Source organism: Bacillus rossius, chromosome 14 (genome assembly GCF_032445375.1).
Source record: "Bacillus rossius redtenbacheri isolate Brsri chromosome 14, Brsri_v3, whole genome shotgun sequence".
Classification (NCBI taxonomy): domain Eukaryota; kingdom Metazoa; phylum Arthropoda; class Insecta; order Phasmatodea; family Bacillidae; genus Bacillus; species Bacillus rossius.
The window spans coordinates 45,887,952-45,904,773 of record NC_086341.1 but is presented as its reverse complement, the minus strand read 5'-3'; the positions used below and the strand labels follow the sequence as shown (position 1 = coordinate 45,904,773).

Below are 16,822 nucleotides of genomic sequence, written 5' to 3'. Positions count from 1 at the left end.
TACTATATATATACATATATATATATATATACACACACACATTTTGCAATTTTTAAATGCAGTTAATTATGCATGCTCTTCAACCATCATTATATATATATATATATATAAGTATAAATGATGGTTGAAGAGCATGTGTAATTAACTGCATTTAAAAATTGCAAAACGAGTGTCATTACAATCTATAGAATTCAAGTGGAACTTGTGGTAGGAATAATATATGCACATTTATTCGTAATAAAGTAATCCTATTCCGGGATTGAAATGCACTTCAAACAGCTCCAGACATAGGTCATTTTCACCAATAAATGCCAAAAAAAAAAAAAAAAAAAAAAAAAAAAAACTAGTCCAACACTTATTTATACCATCTGTGAAGTTTAAATTCTAAAAAGGTTTACTTTACATGTGTTTTTATTTACAATCAATGTTGTACCATAAATGTTGATTGCTCAAATAGGCTTGTTTGGGAAAACAAACTGTAAGATTACCATAACATTATCGCTATATATTGGTGCTGGCTAACACTAACACATTTTAGTTTGCCAAATATTCTGCAATGATAATAATAAAAAAACAAAGTGCTGATATAAAGTTTAATTTATTTCATCATCACTGTTATGAATCTTGAATGATTTTATAAAAATGTGGCAGTGTGTCTTTAAAAGACAAATAAAATAGAAGCTGGAATCACGATAAAGTTGGAAAATGGTGGCTTGGTTAAGAAAATTTTAGCATCAAGTATAAGTGGTTTTAAATTTAAATTTGTTTATATAGCTCCATGAGTCAGGTGGTAAAAAGTTCAAACACCAATGAAAAGTGCTAAATTGATATTTCCTGCTTATAGTCTTTTTTTCCCTATGCTCCCTTGAACTACATTATAACATGGTTCTAGGTTCATTTTAGTACCAAGAACTCCAATACTACACCACACGCTTCGTCAGGACTCTGTTAGCCAACCTATGCCTAAAACCTATCGTAAAACACCATTCTTTTTTTCAACCAGCGGTTGGTTGGCTGGCAATCCTTCAGATTTAACAGAAGGTCGTACAACTGGCCTTGAGAAAACAAGAAGACTTGAGAATGTGCTATGAATCCCTTTAAGAGTAGACATAGTACGAGTGGAATTGTTTACGAGCAGCATGCAACATATATACATATGTCAGTTACATATAATGAAATAGTTTTCAAGTTCTATGGATTTTTGTTTCCCCAATTGTTTTTTTTTTTACTAAGGAGTTTAAAGGTTATTATTGCTAGCTTACAATACAAACTTAAAACTAACAGTTTCAAATTAGTAAAAAAATTTTTTTTTTATATTTATCATTTTCAGAAGAAAAATTTTCATCCAACAGTGAAAGAAAATTAAGTAGCCTACATCCAATTAATTATTGATAATGCAGTACATGAAAAAATTGACTGGATGCAATAATATATTTTTGGTGCCTCAAATTGATCATTTCATTGTTTTTCATGATTGATCCGGGAATAATTAAGCTTTTTTTTTTCTCCATAAAAATTGCAAAACCAAAATTTTTATTTTTTAAAATAAAATTGAAGAGAGGGTGTAGCAGAATATTGGCATGTTTTAAATCTTTAATGTTAACTGTACATGGAAGAAAAGTGTAAAACAATAAACATTTTATGAAACATGTGATATCCATATTATAATGTATCACAAGCTACAAGGGCCATCCTCTTAGAAAAATGTTGTGTGTGTTAGTGTACTTATATTTTTCAAAACATTTATGTTCTGATTATATATATAAAAAAAAAAATATTCATATTTAAATTATTCATTAATAGGGACAAATTTTTACGGTGAATTGCGATAACACTGAAATACAACAAAAATCGTGAAATTAATAATTTTAATTAAACTTAAGTTTAATCATGAATATGTAATATTTTAAAATAGCAATTTTAAAAATGGCATTAAGTTAGCATGAAATTATAACAAAATATAATAAACCAGAGAGAAAGGATCAATTAAAATCATTATTAAATTATTATTGTTTTTATTATACTTCTGATGTTTAAGAGTATTTTAAATATATAAATACAAGCTGATTTATTTTCACTGTTCCAAGTAATTCTGTACTAGACACACTTCCTGCAAATTGTATTATGAATAATGAAACAAATTTTCAGTTTTTCTAACATATGCATTGAGAAATATTTTATAGTAGTATTTGTTGAATTATACAGTATTTTTCATCAATAAACAGAATAGACTAAAAAAAACTCTAAAATATTTGTTTTAAAAACTAAATTGGTGAAAACATAACACTATAAAATCTTGTCTAGTCATATATATATTTTAAAAAAATCAGATGTTCCATTGCCACTTCCAATATGTTTTCAAATTAGTAATGAGGGTAAGAAAAAATTGATCAAATTCCATTTCTAAAACAAATACGGAATACAGTTTACTTTTATTTTACTCACTGAAAATAACATGTACACATTCCAAATAATATCTATGTTAAACAATATTAGTAAGTGGTTTAATCATTAATGGTGAACATTTAACAATTTCTCATGCTGATTGAAATATTTGGAAGTTCCCTGCACTAAAAAAATAATCATAAAAGTAATGAAACTAGATATGTACTTTGTCCATAAAAACAGTGTTTTACTGTATATCAACTAGAAGGGTGTATATAACTCATAGCCTAAATGTTCTGCTATATTTATAAGAAGAGCTTACAAACACAACTGCCAGTTCAGCTATCACAGTGTGACTTTGCTAATATAACGTGGGGATATTTAAAAGGCCATTCAGTGACATGCACTCATTATGTTATCATGTTTGTATATATATAATAATTAAAAAATACAGTACTTCACTAAGTTACAATTACACACTGATATATAAAGTATAAAGCGGTAATGATAAAACAACACAGCATCAACAAACAGCCAACCTAGCGATAGTGGGACAGTTTTACTTTGCGACTCTACACATACTATAGCCACAAACTTAAAACTTCCGTGGATGAATACACGTGACACAAATACAACTTCCAGTGTGTCAAACTAGCGGGTAACCCTAATCAGTCATTCCTGCAGAATATCAATGTTATGGTCTAAACTTCTTTCAATCTTAAATGACAAGAAAAAAAAAGACAACAAAGGTAGAGAGCACTATCACTGCTAAGGAGTATAAAACTGTACTAACAGTGAAAAGAAAAAAAAAAAAAATACTAAGCTCACATTCCAAGATGCTGACACCATCGACGAAACGCTTAAATAGATAGCAATTAACCACAACCATCATGTTAAATGACAATTAATACTGTTACTTTATATATTTTAACAAATTAAATAACATCATGGAAAAAAAAATGAAATAATGTAATTTAATACTGTTAGGATAACAGGCAACAAACCATGATCATCATCATATTCCAGGAACCCTTTGAAAAAAAAAAAAAATGTAATTCTTTTTGCAACAGAACATTCTAACATCTTAAGTAATGATATTCGATAATGATTATAGCGACGATTTTAGGACGTCAATCAGAACGGAGAAATCGGAAGGATGCCACGCAACCCGCGGGCCAGAAATTCGGACCACAACACTCTCGCAGCAAAAAAGTAAAGGACAGAGACGTATGTACACCGTGAAGCCTGAAGCATCGAGATATCGCGGCCCGCTAGGAGGCCTGGCCCGCGCAGCAGCCGGCCCTGGGCCCCGCCGCGGGGACCTCGTCGTCCACCACCACGATGTTGCGACGCGCGCTGCCCGACCGCTTCAGGGAGCTGGCCTTCTGGTCGGCCTCCCGGGCCCGCTCCATCATCCGCCGCGTCAGCTCCAGGAACAGCTCCTCGATGCCCCGGTTCTGCTTCGCCGACGTCAGGAAGTGCTTGGCCCCCACCGAGACGGCGTACCTGCGACACACACACCGCCTCGCTGACCACACACGGTGCCAGATACCAGCCCATCATCTGGACGACGTCATCGAAACAAGTCGGCTCCGCGCGCGCGCGAAACTCTGGCGACAGATTAACCAAAATCCGTTACTTAAAAATAAGGGACCGACCTTGTCCTATCGAGAACAACTAGAAACATGGTCAAGGTTCATGTGTGGCATATTCACATTGGCGTAGCTGTGTTTATAAAGTTGGGGGGGGACAAATAATGATTTTGATGTCATGTAAACCCATTCCCCTCTTACTAAGACGGGGGGGGGGGGGGGGGGTCCGGGGGTCCTCCACCGGAAAATTTTGATTTTAAAAGTGCATGGCTCCCAATGTGTTTTACCTAATATATTTTGTCAGATAACCTCTCAAATATGTTTCAAATCACGTTAGACTATCAAAATTTATTTTTGGTCCGAGCTATTTTAAATATTTCAATTCTAATATAATTGTGTAATCAAACAATAATGCATCACAGTGCCGGATGGAATATTTCAACTTATGCTTTTTGTGCAATTTACAACTTTTAAAACATCAATAAATTTAAATCACAATTACACTTGTTTCTAGGCCTGTGTGAAGCTTTGACTAAGCGAATTAATCGAAGCTATATTTAATTTTCGATTTGACTTCGCAAGGAAATTTTGCTATTCGTTTAGTTTGAAGCTCCAGTTGTGATGCAATTCTTCACATCTGATGTGAAGCTTTGAATTTGTTGTAAAGCTTTAAACATTGGAAGCCTAAAATTCACTCATGAAAATATTTTTTTTTATGTTATATATGTTTTGCTTGATAAAAAAATTGGTTAATAAAAATAAATCAAAAGGTGGCACTCAGTTTACTTTAATGAATGCTCAATATTAATATTATGCATGGTAATGCAGCTTCGCCGAGAACAACATTCACAATTTGATTCAACTTTGCTAAATTTTAAACATTCGTTTTGATATTCACTTCATATCAAAAAACTAGTTATTCGCACATGCCTGCTTGTTACATAACAAAATACACCTAATTTTCTTATTACAAATAAAATGATTGTGCATACGACAATCATACTAAGAATATTTTAGCTATTTCTCCTTTATAACCTCTTTAATCTCACGTGTGATCCTCGCCATTTTAAACATTTGTAGTGACAGAAATGGACGTCCTTTCCAGTTTCGCTTGGCACGATTTTGACTGGCTGGTTGCATTCAACATCCTCCGTATTTTCGAACAAATCCTATATGCAAAATATAGATAAAATGGAAACTTAAGTCATCCAATTTTTCAAACAAACATGGTGGCACTAGTGACGTTTTTAGTGACATCATAACCGTCCAACTTTATTTGACACAACGTAGTGGACTGGCGCGCAGTTTTCTCGCCGTGCATAAGGCAACTATGACAATATATGGCGGAGAAATGAAGATAAAGGTTTACTGCAAGTCCCTAGAGTGCTTTCAAGTACCTATACTGGATGTTTCATGGCTAAAAGTGATTCTGAAAAAATAAAACATATTTTTGCCATTTTCAATCTCCTAAAACTAGTTTTCAAACAGAGTACGGAAACAGAATCATCACACGAACTCGGCATAATCTTAACAGAACCCACTCTGATATCGCAAGCAGTTTTCGAATCGCGTGGTGTTTCATGTGAAGCTCTGCACAACGTATGAGCTCCCAGATTGACGGGGCCCGTAACGTCTCATCGACATCTGGGTCATCAGAGACGATGGGGCGTGACGAGATGACAATGGAGAAGTGACAGACTGTGTGTGCGAGGGAAACAGGAGACCCTCCAGAAAACCCCTTGGCTTACAGAAACTGACACCTGGAACTGACCCCCGCCAGGAATCGAACACGAACCGTCTCGGTGAAAGGCAAGTGAGGCCATGGTAGCTCACAGTAGAACCCATTTCAATACAGGCCCATCACACAGCAAGTTTGTTCAGTCCCACACAGCTGAGTGCTACTGCAGCGTCTTGCAAACCCAGAAGCGACAAAAACGGTACGTAAAAAATTGGTTGTCTGTAAAGTCGGTTTACGGACGATAGTTTAACCGGACAACGTCATAACAAAACATTGATGAAATGATTGCATACTTTTATGAATAAAATTGAATCATTTTTATTCAATTATCACTATTTTGTATGGATACAAAGAAGGAGTGAAATGAAATCTACAATTTAATTGATAAATTTACTTTTATTTGCACTCATTAATTCAAATATGTTTATTACTTTAACGAAGAGATTATTTAAACTATAACTTTTATACATGTTTTCTATTTAACTTCTTCCAATCTGTGTTATTCTGTCAAGGATAGGACGATGATAGGAAAAGTAGGAAACGAATGGAAGTGTTTCAAGTTTAATGTGCCTCATTAAAGTCAAATCGATGGTTGTTCCAATCAAGTGGAAGAGAGATAGATGCGGTGCCAGGGTACAATGAGTGTAACGGGACAATGTGCGTAATGGGACACTTTTTCGTGCATGCAGCCAGCGTTCATCGATTTATTAGACGTTGTCACGTCAATAATTCTATTTTTCCAAGACACTCACGCCTCTGCATCTTCTATGGCAACGGTCCGCTCCTTCTCCAAGTCTATCTTGTTCCCCGCAATGGCCAGGCAGACTTCATTACCGAGCATTTTCTTCAGTTCCTTCACCCAGTTCTTCACCTGCAAGTCGAGAGAAAACACCTTCCACTTCACCGAGTGCAGCGTCACCAAACAGCCAACAACAATTCACTGATATTCCTGCACGAAGCGGCAATAACGTACGTGTACCTACCGCCAGGTTACGGCTGAACTCGATAAAATTACATGAAGAACTTCATATGCTGCTTGGAAAACATTTCACTTTGAACACTTAAGTGTTTTCTTTTTACAAACCTTGCCTACTGATTTATTGCAGTTATGAACATCTGTTACTCATGTCCTACTGCCTCAGGAACAAACTGCATATTGTAAAATATAATTTAATACTCCAGTTGAACTAGGCCTACACATACACATAATGTGGTTTTTTTTTATAAGGAAAATGTGGTAAGTAAATCAACTTTCCGAAATGTGGCGTTTTGTAATAACCAAACTGAAGAGAACAGTTTTTGTGTCCACAAGAAATTAGGAAGTGTAAATCATATTTACGACGGATTTTTCCCGACATTAAAAAACTCTGGAAAGTACAATTTAGCCTCACTGGTGACAGCAAAATACTTGTGCCTGTTTCTGTTAGATACCAACATTTCAGGAACACCACAATATATAACCATAATTTAGTGAAACATAAGTGATGAAATGTATGTATTAAAAATGGACACTACGCATTGGAAGAACACATATTTGCCAGAGAGGAACATGAATCAGCGAAATGATTAGATGTTTAGACCTCCATTTTCTGAACAACAAACAATGAAAATTTCTGTTATGTAAAAAAAAATAGTTTACATTCCAAATGCAAACCACAGAAACGAGAACAAAATCATTTGTTACAGCACAATATATTTAAATAGCTGTTGACACTTACAGACAAGTAAATTTATATATATATATATATATATATATATATATATATATATATATATATACACACACATACATACATACATACATACATACATATGCCACTAAGGAGGCTAAATTGTACTTTCCAAAAAATTTAATGTTGGAAAAATCTGTCATAAATATGATTTACACTTCCATATCTATATGGCTACTTACTAACATCATAACTAAGGGATGTAAAACCGTCCATTTCCATCACTCTAAGGAAGATTAACAATAATAAAACACTGGTTCAAATAACGCTACATTTATAAAATGCATGGGTGCATGGCCACAATGTGAGTTAGAGATGAAACTTCAGAGATGAGGATAGGAAATTTTTTGGGTACTCCAATATTTGAAAAATGCGTAATAATGCTTTGCAAACAGACCTTTATTTACTAGTGTGTCCATGTCTTCCAGGGAATCAAAGAATGAATTAATAGGTTTATGATAGCTAAAATATGATACATAACCCTGTTGGATATGTCCATACAAATTGCCACAATTCTAATGCCAAAACAAGATCCAACCTCAGTGTTGAGAGTTAGAGTTGCGAATTATAAGCTGCCAAAGTATGCAAAAATTTGCATAAGTATCAGAAAGTATCTATACGTTTACAAAAGTATTGGAAAGTATACAAAAGGATTTGTTCCTGCTACTGCTGTCATCTGTAACTAGCTTTTTTTTTAAAAAAAAAAAAAAAAAGCTAGCAGTCACAGAGTAATATTCATTACATACGTTACCTCAGTTACGTTACCCTGTGATTCTGATAATACTCTACCGGCTGTGAAAAAAGGTTTACTAAAAAAAAATTGCCTTGATTTGCTATTTAATTTCGCTCCTTCCCAATTTCTGCATACATATTTTTTTGTAACTCTCATAAGGCCTCTGGGAATAATTGATTGCCCTGAACTCAAAACCCAGAACACCAGACAAGCTAACTTACACAGTTATTTGTGTTCATATATTGTGGTATCATAGTCATCTAAAATCAATTGTAAATACATCTTAGATAATACTGGTTTAAGAGATCCCCAGTTTCATAGTCGACTTACGTCTACTTTCTGTACAATCAAGAGAAAAATTGATATTATTTTTATATTAATTAGCAATTATAATAGATTAGACCTAATAGTAACAAGTTTAACCAATTAGTAAAAATATTTTAGTAGCACTTGCAGTCAACTCAATTAACTGTGTATCTTTGTTTGTTGGCATTCTAAATTTACTATTATTCTAAATTCACTAATTTTCTGTATTTTTTAATTTTGAAATTTTTTGTTTTTAATTTTTTGTTTTTAATCTGTTTTGTTTTGTGTCCTTTGTCTGTGGTGTCTTTTGTGTGTATTGTGTTTGTGTTTTTTTGTACCGTGCACACCCCTGTAATCTCTTCTCAGAGTGTTGGTGTGCATGTCACAATTTATAAATAAATAAATAAATAAATAAAATATATGTCCACATTTCATACAGTCATCATTTTAAAATTTTTTGTGTTTTCATAGTATTTTTCTTTGGAGTCGAATAATGTAAACTGGCGTATATAATGGCTTCAACGCGGTACACAAGGCTTAAAACTTTACGAGTACCATGAGAATGTTAAGTCTAGCGCTCTTGTCGTAGCTTTGTGAAGGATCCCGGCCTACGGTTAGGAAGCCACGCTCGCCCGGTCCCCTCTGGAAGCCATACCAGCCCAGGGACGGACAGGACCTAGGGGAAACTCGACTCCCACACGCGAGCTTTGCTCTGATCGCCAGAGTCCGGTTCTGCAGTCCTGCGCTTCCCTATCCGATGCAAGGCTGAAACGTGGACCCGATAAACTAGTAATTTCACAATTTCACACTGAGAACCAGGAATCTAAAAAAATTATGATTAATAACTAATCAAAATATGCATTTTTCTTAACTAAGAAATTTTTTTTTTCAAGTGTCATTAAAAGTTTATTAAACAGTACTTTTAAAAGATTTCCTCTTCTCCATTGAAAAAAAACATCTCAAACATTTTTAAAACTAATTCAGATGTAAATTGTAAGCTGTTAAAAAGAATTTTCTGTCCCTACCACCTCTTCTTTATTGCTTTTCACAAAGGAATTAACGAAGAGGTAGGATCGATATTGAAGCCGAGAAGAAGATCCTTTCTGAACCAATGCATCTTGTATAATGCATGATTGTTGCTACGAGAAGAAACCACCAGAGACTGCGCGGGAGGAGCGACACCCCAGGTGGTCACTAGGCCTGTTGTCTCTTAACACTGGAACCTTGGCAGCATGCCCTCTGCTGTTAGTGCCCTTGCCACACCGCTGTTATCAGAAGGTGTCACAGTGTCTTGCCCTCAGTTATTGAGATTTCCGACCTCCCCCTGGCAGGGTTTGGGTCGCAGATGAAGGACATGCGTTGGAGCACAGCTGGAAAGCTGGGAGATCTTTCCTCGTCCATTCCTGAAAGGCAACACAAGTATGTCGGCAGATCTCAGCGATAACTGTGTGTGAACACGGGCGACGACTGCGATGCAGAGGCAAGGACAAGACTGTTTTGCTGGCGAGGGAGACTCCACAGCAGACCCGAGGCGGCAGTGGTGAAAGAGTGTTCACGGACAAGAACATCAAGCAAGTACGTTACTGTCGAGCCAGACTCCAGTGACAAGTGTAAACAGTAGGATGGTTCGGTTATAACATTCCTATTCGGATGGACTTTGGGCTGATTATTAGTTACAGTTTGTGTGGTGAAGGGGCCCGCCTCGTCAGGGGCGTATATCTGTGCTAGTGAGGCGGGATGATAAGTGTGACGCTCACTGGTGCTTCTAGCGCGGTGTCTCCTCTGGACTGACGCGCAGTCTTCTCGTCGTGCACAGGACAATTATGATATCTGACCAGTAAACATAACATTATACGGCAGGAAAATGAAGATAAAAGTGTAATGCAAGTGCTTTCAAGAATCTGTCCTGAAAAAATACATTTGAGCCCTTTTCACTCTCCTAAACACCCAGTTTAAAAACTTAATACAGAAACAGAAATATTCATTCGCCATCAGCATATTCTTAAATGCTTTTCGTGAACAGACACTACTCTGATATTTTCAGCAGTTCTGGAATCACGTGATTTATTTTAAAGCTTTGCACACCGTCTGTGTGCCCAGGTAGGCGGGGGCCTTTTAAGCAAAATAGTAAAAAGAATTGTGCAAATATTAGTTAATCATCAAGACGTGTAGAGTCCCGCTAATCCAAACTAATTGGGGCCAAGACCTGTTCAGTCTACCATGTTTTCAGATTAGCAGAATAATTGCCGTAATACAAGAGCAAGTAGTAAAATGTTTCTCTATAAGCAATAAGTTATCACCTATCACAGTCTATACATTTTTTTAAAAGCACAATATCAATAAACATGCTGATAATTTGATGAAGACAGCAAAAATTATTTTCAAATTACAAAAAAATTCAAGTTTTTATTTTCACCCTAAACCTGTTCCAATTAGCTGGGTTCAAATTAGCGGGACTCTACTGTATATTAAAACCAACTGGCTATCCTTCGAACCTGTTATTCTCCACTCATAACAGTATTTTACACTATATATACTGTACAATAGCATATATGTGAATTATCCTTTGTCTTTGTATAACTGTACATAAAAAAAAAGATTGAATAAATACATATATAAATTTTAAAAAATATATTGTTTAAGAGAAAAAAATATAAATTTCTATTTACGAACCATGCAATACCCATATTTACAACTTGGTTTCAAAAACTATATAACAGGAAAACAGTTAAGTACAAGGTTTGTATGCCTCCATAATATCCTTAAAAAAAAGCCCTTAATTTGTTAATAAGAGCCCTTAAAAGTTCTTAAATCTTACTAAGAATCCTTAAACACTCCTAAATAAAGACTGACTAGGAGTAATGGTTAAATTCAGGCATTTTAATTTTATTTCGTTTCGGACAGTACAATTGGTGAATTTCGAGCCACATGATTACAAGTTATACATAAAAAAATGTTTTGAATTTTTTTCTAATAGTTTTTTTAAAATATATATTTTTTAAACTGTCTTATAAAATTTATTTCTTAAACTGTTTCTAAGAAAAAATAATTTTATTCTTGCCTAGTAAATATTCTACATGGTTACAAATCAGTTACTTTCAGTCATACCTAGGTTACGAAATACATCTCAGATTAGTTTGCAACTGTTTCAGTTTGAGCAAGGGTATTAAAGGTAAATGAAAGTTTCTGCCCATATAGTGTACAAGTGTCAACTGAAAACTGAAAAATAAAACACTGTGTTTGCATCACTTACGAGCAGTGTCCTGAGAATGCTAGTTAACCTATCTGCAGGAGATGCATTTCATCAGATTTTTCTGGAATTTCTAAAACACAGTAAACCAAATTTATGTCTTGAACTTCCACATGTGTGGCCATTTGCAATAGCCATGTATCGGTTTCAGGTCATTCACATTCATGTAATATATATATATATATATATATATATATATATATGAAACGTCTTTAAAATCACACCGATACATACAGGTAACAGAAGAGAAATTTGTACTGTAACGAAAAGGTATATATCGTCTTGCCTTAATAAATCCCTAACTATTAGTCTTAGAGACGTTAATTGCAGTGTTATTATTTAATGCATGTAGTCAGCTTGAGTTTGCATTACGAGCAGGGAAGGGGAACCACACAGATTGGTCAAAACCGGCGGTCTCGCTCCTTATCAGTGCAGCTCTCAACTTAGACGTCATAGTGCAGTCGTTTGTGTACAGAGATTATTTAAATGGATTGATTTAACCCAAAAACAGTGTATTTTTGACAGTATCTATATGTAAAAATGTTAAGTAATCCTATAAAAAAACTATTAAAGTACAATTTGTCAGCCTCAGCCCGTGCAAGATCCAGCAGAAATTATGAACCATGCCTATCGTCGGGAACAGGAGGCTATGGGCCACACATAATGTCCGGTGCCGAGCGAGTGAGACTATTTTGGGACCGTCGCGAAACTGCCATGTCACGCTCAGTGAACGACGCAGACTCCGCAAGTACCTCTACCGCTCATCCGTCTACCTCGTTTGAACCGCCGCTGGCAAGTTCCTGCCGCCCGAAGTTCTGTAATCTACAGAAACCTACAAAGCTCCACCACGGGCTGCAGAGAAATCATCGCAAATGCCATCAGTACCTCGATTCCATCTTGAGAAAACGTAATGTCGGCAACATTTGTCTGCTGGACGTAGACAAAGATTGTATGCTGTTTATCCTCGATGCCGTATATATACATTACAAAGCATCAGCCGAAGATGTTAAACTATGTCTTCCTCAATCGCTCCTGTAACATTCCGCGAACTTGACGAGCTCTCAACCAGACTTGGAGACTCTACGCGGTGACTTCAATAACGATCCGAGATAACAAGAGCTACCTCACTGACTTCAGCCTCAACTACGCACCCACAGAACCGACAACTCTGGGCAACACCACTATCGAGTGTACGCTCACCAGACACGTTAATGTTGATATTATGCCGTATGTATCTTATTTCTCACATCACAGGCAAACATTAAACAAAACTGTCTTCGAAAATCAATCAAGATAAATAATTATGATTCATTCAGTGTCTGTTTTGTATTAACAGTTTTAGCACGCAGTCAATGTCTCGTTTTAATTTTAAGAGCAACTAGCTGGCATAGATGTTTCATGTTAAACCATATCGGCCGTGTATCCCAACACAGCCCCACCCAATTCTTTTTTGCAAACAATGTAACAGTTTTAACAGATATTACTTTCTTTTTGAATATTCTCTATCCCTCAATTGTGTATCTGCTTATTTAGTTTGAAAAAAACAAATATAACAGTTTCCACAACCAATATATTTGCCTGGCATTTAAACAACACAAACCCTACCAGATTTATGATTGAGTTACTCAAACCACGGATCAACAAATCCCGGTTTCCAGGTTGCCATGATGCCAAACTTTTCCTTGCTGGCGAATAACTCCAGCCAATTTTGCTGTTACAAAATATTGTACAAAAATGACGAGGTTCAATAAACCGGGACGGTATTTAATTGCAAAAAGTTAAATCATTACTGATATTGTACCAAGTTAATGCTGTTCAAATAATACCTACCTAAAAGTTAGCTAGGTACTTACAAAAGTTTTTTTTTTATCACTGGCTCCTAGATTTTGTTGCTGGTTCCTAAATTTTCAGAGATTTTGTAGAGGCCTGACTTAACCAATCTGATTTTTAAAGTGCATACCTTTTAATGTGAAGAAGTTTAATACATTCTGTATAGAAAAAATAACAATAAAATGGTTGGCCCAACACCTCTGACTTGTGAGCAGGGAAAATCAGGGTACATTATCGCTAGAATTCCACAATCTGAATCTCTCTTGAAGACGAGTAAGCAATGTAGTTGGAAAACATTCAACTTACAAAATAACAAAGCTAATCTTACGTCAGCAGTTTCAAGAAATTTAAGATTGGTGTAAATTTGTTTGACGTAATAATCTGAAATAATCTAGCAGCTTCTGTTTAAAAAAAAAATTAATATGTTGTAGGTTATTTCAATTCAACTAACCATTGTGGTGGTTGCGTTCAGATAGTACTCCAGAGTTGCGAGATTTTTATCTACCTGCACAAGGTAAGTGGTGTAATGAGAAGTACTTCCCTGCCATTCTAACTCAAGTGTTTTTTTTTTTTTTTTTTCTGTTTTTAAGTAATTGTGTCAAGTGTGATAATTTATTAACTACAGAGATGGTTTTATATGTTGTTTTATGGATACGTACATGATTTCAACTAAAAAGAAAGATTATATAAGGTTACTTAAATTTGAATTAATTTAAAATTATAAAATATTTTGTATTATTGCAAATGTTGCGTTTGTATTTTAAGAAGTATTTTCACCCACACAGTGGTAACGGTTCAATATGGGGGTAAAAATTGTAAGATTGTAATATTGTAAATTGTTTTCGTATCATTTTATCTGTTGATTGCTTAAGTGTAAGCATTAATTAGCTGCGAGCAGAAATTTATGGTTGATCATAGAGGATTTGTCAGTTTACTGTCGCTGTATTTTCTGATGTAAGCATGGCTGGGGTTTCTGGAAGTGTGGCACGATGTGAAGCAGAATGCACATCTGCATGGTCGACTAATTTCTCAATACGTTGGGGTACCTCTGGGAATTCACGTTCCGTCAAAGGTCGAATACTGTTGGCACGATCAGGTATATATTGATCCTGTAGTGCATGATGCGTGCTGGTTTTAATTAATATGTTGAAATTCCTGAGCACTTGATCCTGATGGGATTACAATGTAGGAAACTTAGAAGTGAAAAAAAAGCTTGAAGATTGCATAAATGGTTTTGACTAGTTGAAAATGAGTAAATATTAAAAAAACCTTGTCACATTTCATGTAGATTTTTGCTACAGCGAATCAAAAAAAATTTGAATCAATTTTTTCCTTTGTTTTTAATATTTTATACATTGCCAATCTAGGAAGTTACCTCAAATTTATCTAAATCAGTATTAAAAATCAATCCTTACGAAAAAAAAAAAAATATATCCAAATTAATCCATCCAGATCTAATATCTAATTGCATAAATATACCTACAATGAATCTAGTTGTCAAGCCTAGAATACATTTACTACAGCAAGCAAAAAGCATATAAACATTACAGTAGCACAGAAATCGAAGTTACATTAGTACCTACACATCACAGCAGCTCAAATCATACCAACATATTTCTCCCCTCATTTATTTCTAAAAAAATTTTCAGTTTGAAACATTTAAATTCTGTAAGATATTATTTAGGCCTACAGAAGGAGTTGTCAATATAATTCCAAATATTATTTCTCATAATTTTGTTGGTTTTTTTTTTTTATATGTTAAAGAACAATAAACTGCAAAAAATTTCTTTGCAAATATATAAATATTTGAATCAGTTTCACTCTTTATCTTTGAATGCAGGTATCAAAACAGCCGTCAGTTATTCTATTCCGCTGACATGCAAGCCGATAGGCCGCAAACAGAAACTGACACACAGCAGAGAGAACAGTTAGAAGATTCTCAACTATCTGTGTTTTGTGCACGTGCTGTTTTTCAGTGCATGTGCTATTTTCCAATGGGGCAGATGCTGTTTGTGTACATTCAACTTCCGTGCATCTGTAGTGTGCGTGTACTGTTGCAATTGAAGCCCACCATTTATACTCACCTTCTGGAAAGAGTCTTCATCTGTTATATCATACACCAGGACAGCACCATTTGACATCCTATAGAAAATTGGTCCTAGGGCATGGAACCTCTCTTGGCCAGCTGTGTCCCAAATACACAAGTTAACCCTCTTTCCAGCAATATTTATCTTCTTATTTAAAAACGATGCCTGAAAAAAATCATACGCTGTTACTACCGAAAACTAATCACAGTTCCAACAATTAGCAATGCCTTCGCAACGAGACAGTAAAAATACTTTAGCAATACATCTCACCTGAAGTGTCGTAATATGCTTGTCGTTAAATTTATCTTCAACGTATCTCAAAACAAGAGAAGTTTTACCCACGCATCCTTCACCAAGTAGAACAACTTTAAAGTTATAAGCGCACGAAGCATTAGTACCTGACGTATTATTTGCCATTTCTATTTAAATATAAAGCTTGGCAAAAACATTCGACGTGGTGACACAATATTAACATAAAAAAATATTCAATTTATTTTTCTTTCACTCGTTTTAAGCATTACGACATGCATAAAAAGTTAATAACTCATTAATACTTATTCAGTGTCCCTGCCCTACACCAAACTCGAACAAAAAACTATTTCTGTTTTGATTAACCATGTGATTACCCAATAGAATTCGTAACCATTATCGATTAGATAAGAAGCGAGACTATGTGCAAATTTTTAAAACCATACAGCCACGAAACTAGCTTGACATTAAACAAGTTTAATTATTTCAATGTACAATATCCATATGAATATCAAATTAAAATTTTTAAAATAATTATTAATTGAATTCTAATATTTTTGTAGCAAAAGTGCAAATATTACTGGCCAAAAAGAGCCATTTGAAAACTTCTATTTTTAGTGACTTGGCAAGAATTTTATCTCGTTATCACGGTGTACAAGACCATGTTGTCTGCGATGTAAATAACGACCTCTCACAATCTATTAATAGTCTCAAATCAAGTTGCAAAAAGTTTCAAACTACTGACGACACCTGTCGGTGTTTACTATGATCACACAGACTGTTATGTCTCATTGCCGCCTCAGCAAGGCATGTGCAGGGGGAACAGTGCACATGAAAGGAATGCACATGGTGCGATCTGGTGTGGTGTGACGAAGTGCAGCATGACGAATAAGCGTCATCACTGGTGGATCGATTGACGTCC

The 16,822-nt window shown here is 35.1% G+C and overlaps 1 protein-coding gene across 1 annotated transcript; it reads right to left on the bottom strand.

The window, feature by feature from the left end:
- Window positions 1–2,413: 2,413 nt before the first annotated feature.
- On the bottom strand, window positions 2,414–16,302 carry LOC134538855 (ras-related protein Rab-21). Its single transcript, XM_063380417.1, has 4 exons — window positions 15,922–16,302; window positions 15,649–15,816; window positions 6,468–6,586; window positions 2,414–3,891 (listed from the first exon to the last, which is right to left on the bottom strand). The coding sequence occupies exons 1-4, from the start codon at window positions 16,066–16,068 to the stop codon at window positions 3,657–3,659; spliced, it is 669 nt and encodes a 222-aa protein (XP_063236487.1). The 5' UTR covers window positions 16,069–16,302; the 3' UTR covers window positions 2,414–3,656.
- Window positions 16,303–16,822: the final 520 nt, after the last annotated feature.